Below are 6,930 nucleotides of genomic sequence, written 5' to 3' on the forward strand. Positions count from 1 at the left end.
CGTCGCATGGGACGGCTGGCGATGAAGACGGACTCACCATGAAGGAGCTCTCACCTAGTTGAAATGTTCCTCTGTGAGCGGACTGCACAATACAGCCGTAGCTCCCGAAATACGCCAGCCTGCGGAAACAGACCACAAGCAGCTGGAGGAAAGCCACGGGATCTGGTGAATCAGATGGTGCTTGAGGAGCACGTACTGGTTTCTGTAAACCCAGCAGCCCAGCTTGTCTTTGCAGGTCGGAGCCAGACCCGTCAGCTCGCTCATCTTCTCCCAGCGGAGCGCAGACGATAAACCTGCGGACCTGTGTCTTCCTGAAGCTCGCCGCTGATCCGGTGTCTGGCTTCAGGAGGAAGGCTCATCAGATTAGTGTTTCCTCGGGCCTGTAGAAACGCCTTCAGGCTGATGTGAACGAGCGATGCGAGTACGATGGACCTTGTATCCTCCCCAAACACACACATGCAGCCGCCGCGCTCCGCTGGACTCTCTCTGGACACAAACACCTCCTGCTCCTGCAGCCACTCCAACTCATCTTCATCATCCTCATCCTCCATGTCTGACAGTCTCTAGAAGGAGATGTACATGTTACTGACGAAACATCTGTTTAACGTTCAGCACATCGTTCATTCATCTGCAGGTTAATTTACAGATGTCAACAAACATTTAGAACAATCCCACAATGACAAAGTCCACATCAAACGTGTATTTACAACACAACTCCTCTGCAGAGCTTCATATGGTCAGTGTGTGTTATACCACTGCACGTGTCATCCTCAGCACTGATTAAATAACTCTTTTAACTGATAATTAGTCAGTAGTGTTGATCAAATCGAGTTAATTATCTTATCTAATCAGTCACACGCGATCGTGATGTTTTGATGGAGCAGCTGATTCGCGCTCACCGCAGCAGAATAATGACAGAAAACTACTCACACGGATGAAAACTAGTACTGCTGTCGCTCCTGTGGGTTACACGAATGAGTCCTGGAAAGTAGCTTGTCATGAGCAGCACTGCTAATGAATTAAAGGAGACATATTATGCCCCTTTTTACAATATGTAATAAGTCGCTGGTGTCCCCAGAATGTGTCTGTGAAGTTTCAGCTCAAAATACACCACAGATCATTTATTATATCATTTTGAAAATGCCTATTTTGAGTAGAAGCAGAAACACGCTGTTTTTCGTGCCTGTCTCTTTAAATGCAAATGAGCTGCGCCATTACAGCTGGCACCTGCTGAAAACATCTGTTTTGGTTCTGATTATCATGTGTATCGTGCTGAAACCATGCGTTTTAAACCATATGAGTTTAAACTTCAGATATAGGGTTTTCTGAGCGCACACATCTGAAGCACACGCACAGAAAGCGGCTGTCACAGCATGCGAGCACTAAACTAAGCTCTCATTCACACACAAGTTTACGTTAAGTTAGCATGCTTCGCTCAAACTTTCTCCATGGTATTAGAAGTAATACACCACTGTCGCTTGTGAAAACACAATAACGGCGCCGTGGGTGTACACTTACAGATTAAGGGGCGGTGATATTATAATGAGATCTTTGCCACGTCACCAAGGGCTCAGAGGCTTGCAGAAAAAGGCTTCCCAAACCTAAGTTACTGGGTTCATCTTTTTCACGTTTCTTTGGTTGGTAGATGCACCGGGGACCCGATTATATCACTTACAACCTGGAAAAGTCAGATTTTCATGATATGTCACCTTTAAAACTATTTTAATGCAGAAAGGCCTCACCGGAAATATTATCTTCTGGTAAAGTATGCCGCCATATTAGTGAGTCCACTGCGCATGCGCGACCCTAACCCTAAACATGGAAGATGGTTAAAGAGCGCTGTTTTAAACACGATTTAACCGTGTCGTGCTTCCAGAGGAGTTATTTTAATTATCCGGCGTGAGTTTGGTCTTACTGTGGATCTGCTGGTTTGCTAATAACCGATTCTGAAGCGAAGAACAGAGAAGCGCGAACGCCTCAGAACTTCAGGTGTGTTTAATGTTTTTCAGTCAGAGCTTGTTTACCTCGCACATAACGATTTATGATAACCAATTAGTCTCCGTAACCAGATACCAATCCAGTGTTCGCGCACAGTACTCGTGTGTCGTGTTGTCGATGTTTAATGGAGGAATCCATCTGTTTTGAGCAAAGACGGTCTTTATGCTCGCGGGAGACTAGCTAACGCTAAGCCAGACTGTGGCTGTTAGCTCTGCTTCTCAGACTCGTGCTGTGTGCAGGTGTGCAGGTGTGCAGGTGTGCTGTGTGCATGTGTGCAGGTGTGCAGGTGTGCTGTGTGCATGTGTGCATGTGTGCAGGTGTGCTGTGTGCATGTGTGCATGTGTGCAGGTGTGCTGTGCTGTGCTGTGTGCAGGTGTGCAGGTGTGCTGTGTGCTGTGCTGTGTGCAGGTGTGCATGTGTGCTGTGTGCAGGTGTGCTGTGTGCAGGTGTGCATGTGTGCTGTGTGCTGTGCTGTGTGCAGGTGTGCTGTTTTGAGTAGAAGCAGAAATGTGTGCTGTGGTGTGCAGGTGTGCTGTGTGCAGGTGTGTTGTGCTGTGTGCAGGTGTGTTGTGTGCTTTGTGCAGGTGTGCTTTGTGCAGGTGTGCTTTGTGCAGGTGTGCTGTGTGCAGGTGTGCTGTGCTGTGTGCAGGTGTGCATGTGTGCTGTGGTGTACAGGTGTGCTGTGTGCAGGTGTGTTGTGTGCTGTGCAGGTGTGCATGTGTGCTGTGGTGTGCAGGTGTGCTGTGTGCAGGTGTGCAGTGTGCTGCAGTTGGGGTTCAGTCTTCAACTGGCTGGCAGGTCACGTGACCTGTCAGTGGCTGGCTGGCTGGCAGTAACAGGTGTGCCGGTGTGCTGTGTGCAGGTGTGTTGTGGTGTGTGCAGGTGTGCATGTGTGCTGTGGTGTGCAGGTGTGCTGTGTGCAGGTGTGCAGGTGTGCATGTGTGTTGTGTGTTGTGCTGTGTGCAGGTGTGTTGTGTGCTGTGCAGGTGTGCTGTACTGTGCTGTGCTGTGTGCAGGTGTGCTGTGTGCTGTGCAGGTGTGCTGTACTGTGCTGTGCTGTGTGCAGGTGTGCATGTGTGCTGTGCTGTGTGTAGGTGTGCTGTGTGTAGGTGTGCTGTGTGCAGGTGTGTTGTGTGCAGGTGTGCTGTGCTGTGTGTAGGTGTGCTGTGTGTAGGTGTGCTGTGTGCAGCTGTGTGCAGGTGTGTTGTGTGCAGGTGTGTTGTGTGCAGGTGTGCTGTGCTGTGCTGTGTGCAGGTGAGGTGTGCAGGTGTGCTGTGTGCAGGTGTGCTGTGTGCTGCAGTTGGGGTTCAGTCTTCAACTGGCTGGCAGGTCACGTGACCTGTCAGTGGCTGGCTGGCTGGCAGGATGCCTTAACAAGTTTCAGCAACCATACATTTTCGGCAGATTTTGTTTTGTGCAATTTCTTAATGTGCAGGTGTGCGGTGTGCTGTGCAGGTGGCGAGCCGCTGTGAGGAGTAAAGGCCGGTCCAGCCGCGGTGCTGTCCGGTGGGAGGCTCTCGGACCGTGGCGTGTGTCTGCTCGTCTGCACCCAGAGACCGCAGCGGAGCCACGTACGAGGCAGGACCCAGTGCTCTCTCTGCTGGCGTACTGCTGCGGACCAGTGTGTGTTTCTCTGCAGCGAGAAGTTCTTCAGCTGGTTCGTGGAGGAGGGCAAAGCCACGGTTCGGCTGAAGGAGCCTGCGATCGACATCTGTCTGAGTAAAGTGAAGTAAACGCGTGCTCTCGGGGAAAGCTGTGCTGTTTCTTAAATATATGCGTCTGCATCATACAGCCAATCCATAGTGCAGTTATTATGGTGTTTTTTAAATACTAAACCAGCAAACATATATATTAGGCGTCACGGTAGTTGATAAATGACACGGTTGATAACTCTCCATTACTGTGTGAACAGAGGACTGATTGGGATTTTGTGTGAATCTGTATTTCTTCTCCTGTCTTCCAGTTACTTAATAGAAGGGGAATCCCATTGAGAGTTTGACATTTATTTAACTGCTACAGCCAGCGTCTCTGCCAGCCTTTGGCTGCAAATATAATGTAATAATAACAAACTGGATTGATATCTGCTTTGTCACTGCAGACTCGAGGTCGCTGTGCTGATTCCTGCTTTATTTGAGCATATATAGAATCTGTTTCTAGACTAAAGTCTCAAACTCAAAAGAGATATTCTTTGTAAAAGTTGAATCACGCCCCACATGTCTACATCACTGTGTGGGAAGATTTGCATAACGCCGCCCAAATGTTTACGCAAAGAAAGAAGGCGGAACTTTTATTCTCGCTGTAGTATTGTTGCCATTGAGATGCTTTCAAATCTGGTGAGGGGCGTAACATTTCCGTCACACGCTTGAGGTATTCGGCCAATCACAACGCACTGGAAAGCTGGCCAATCACAGCACACCTCGCTTTTCAGAACGCTTCGTAAAAATTGACGTGTTTCAGAAAGGCGGGGCATAGAGGAGCAACAATAATGTACAGTTTGTGGGAAATAATGCTTTTTGAACCTTACACCGCATAAACACATTGTATTCCACCAAATACACCAAATAATATTTTTAGCATCGTCATATGACCCCTTTAAGTTTAAACTCCGTATCCGCTGGTCGACTGTGTAATCTGACCTGATTCTCAGATGTCGGGGGAATATCTGCTGGCGTCGCTCTAGTTCCTGCACAGACCTGATTTTACACAAGTAGAAGACTGATGCTATTAAAAAGCTGAAGATACGAACAGTTTCCAAAATGGTTTGTGCTTGATTTTTGTATTTTGTGTGTGCGTGTTTCTCTCTGTGTGTGTCTCTCTCTCTCTGTGTTTGTGTGTGTGTGTGTGTGTGTATCTGTGTCTCTCTCTCTCTCTCTCTGTGTGTGTGTGTGTGTGTGTGTGTCAGGCCGACAGCTGCAGCTTGAAGAGCTTCCTCTCCGCCGCTCGGCTGGCTCACAGAGGAAGTGACACGGACTCGCTCCCGCTGTCGTCCCTCGGCCCGGCCCGCGCTCGCGATGTGGAGAAACCCAAGAAGAAGCTCAGCATTCTGTCCAAGAAGGACTATCCACCCACCTCCAGCTTCCCGCACTCTCTGGAGCAGCTGCAGGTGTCGTACTGCAGACTGACCCGTGTGGACCTGCGCATGCTGTCGCTGCGAGCGCTGCGCCGGCTGGACCTCAGCAACAACCACATCAAGAAGCTGCCCTCCACCATCGGCGACCTGAGCTGCCTCGCCGAGCTGATTCTCCACAACAACCACCTGGAGAGCTTCAGCGACGGCCTGTGCTCCTCGAGCCTGCAGACGTCACTCCAGCATCTGGACCTGAGTCAGAACCAGCTGCAGGTCCTGCCCGCTCGCTTCTGTCAGCTGCAGCAGCTGGTCAACCTCAAGCTGGACCAGAACAAGCTCCTGCGGCTGCCTTTCCACATCGGCCGGCTCTCCAAGCTGCGCTTCCTGTCCGCCGCTCACAACCAGCTCACCGTACTTCCTGCCAGCTTCAGAAAGCTGTGCCTGGAGAACCTGGACCTGTTTGAAAACCCGTTCGCTCAAGCCAACGCCCTGGAGCACACGATCCGGCTCACGTTCCCGCTGAGGCTGCAGGAGCTAGCGTCCCGCGCCGTGGTGGAGCTCAGGTGAGGCCCGTTCCGCTGCACAAACGTCACGGTTCGGTAAAAAACTAAACAAACTGCTTTATTTAACAATTGTTTACTGAATAAATTGCTCTCTTTAAATAAATTCAATTATAATTACTTTTCTTAGGGATATAATTCTAGCTCCGCTTCTGCTGTAAACTATAGGGAGCCCTTTTACATTACTATAAGGTTACAATTAGGGCTGTCGCGGTGAGGGAATTTCCCTTGCGGTAATTTTCAGTGTCTCAATAGTATGCAGTATTATCGCCATACATACAAATATATATTTGTGTGTGTATGTGTTACGATATAACTAACGAGGTCATATTCAGAAGACAATGTAACCGAAACCAAATAGCGTTGAAACGGGAAGTGAAGTAAACAGAAGAGAATGACAAAATAACGGTCCACTTAACAGAACATAAACCTGACAATAAGATCGTTAGGCTATCGTTAGCCTATATGTATACAGTTAGCCTAGTTGTAATCTGATTTTCTAATCTGACTGTACAAGAGACTTTCTATTGATATTTCCACCTGTGCGTTCTAGACGGCTGTCAGTCAGTGCAGTTACAGTGTTGGGCCACAAGGTGGAGGAAAGGGACTGCCGTTCAACTACACGCTCAAAAACGCTGATTCATTCATTCAAAGAGACGTAAGGAAACACGCTGTTGAAATCATTTTAACTTTGAGCGCCACTTTAGAAGGCTCAGCTGACCAGCTATGCGTCGGTGCTAAAACGGAGACAAGACGCAAGTAATCGCACGCGCTCAGTCGATCTCGCTCTCATTCACTGTCTGTTTAAGCTTGTTAAGTGCAAATCTACGGAGCCTCTGTACAAATCAGCATGGTACACATTGTTATCATTACTAGCTTGTTTAATATTCAGTCCACATGCATGAAGTGTAAAACGAGAAGGGCATAACCTTACGAAAAATAAAACACGCAAAAATCGCGGTTGCTGCGGTTTGCTCGTCAATAGCGCGGTATTGCGATATTGCGGTTATCGCGACAGCCCTAGTTACAATTAACTACAGAGCCAGAAACTTTAATTCAATTACTATTTATTCTAAACTAGTGCGGTCACATGATTAATCGCATCCAAAACAAAAGTTTTTTTTACATAATATGTGTGTACTGTGTATATTTATGTATATCTAAGTACACACACATGCATGTATATTTAATAACAATTTTGTTTAAAATCTTTTTATTAAGGTATTCAATGAAACAATCCAATAGTTATTGTTACATACCATGATTTCAGTTATATATATATATATATATATATATATATATATA

The 6,930-nt window shown here is 47.7% G+C and overlaps 1 protein-coding gene across 1 annotated transcript in view; it reads left to right on the plus strand.

The window, feature by feature from the left end:
• Window positions 1-2,505: 2,505 nt before the first annotated feature.
• Window positions 2,506-6,930, plus strand: part of LOC107573727 (leucine-rich repeat protein 1-like) — a 9,209-nt gene continuing 4,784 nt past the window's right edge. The window contains exons 1-9 of the mRNA XM_016260170.1: window positions 2,506-2,525; window positions 2,613-2,673; window positions 2,735-2,796; window positions 2,907-2,921; window positions 3,015-3,064; window positions 3,138-3,153; window positions 3,228-3,280; window positions 3,475-3,722; window positions 4,901-5,628. Of these exons, the coding sequence (XP_016115656.1) occupies window positions 2,506-2,525; window positions 2,613-2,673; window positions 2,735-2,796; window positions 2,907-2,921; window positions 3,015-3,064; window positions 3,138-3,153; window positions 3,228-3,280; window positions 3,475-3,722; window positions 4,901-5,628 (1,253 nt within the window). The remainder of the gene's footprint in view (window positions 2,526-2,612; window positions 2,674-2,734; window positions 2,797-2,906; window positions 2,922-3,014; window positions 3,065-3,137; window positions 3,154-3,227; window positions 3,281-3,474; window positions 3,723-4,900; window positions 5,629-6,930) is intronic.

Source organism: Sinocyclocheilus grahami, unplaced genomic scaffold, assembly GCF_001515645.1.
Source record: "Sinocyclocheilus grahami isolate Dianchi unplaced genomic scaffold, SAMN03320097.WGS_v1.1 scaffold2018.1, whole genome shotgun sequence".
Taxonomy (NCBI): Eukaryota; Metazoa; Chordata; class Actinopteri; order Cypriniformes; family Cyprinidae; genus Sinocyclocheilus; species Sinocyclocheilus grahami.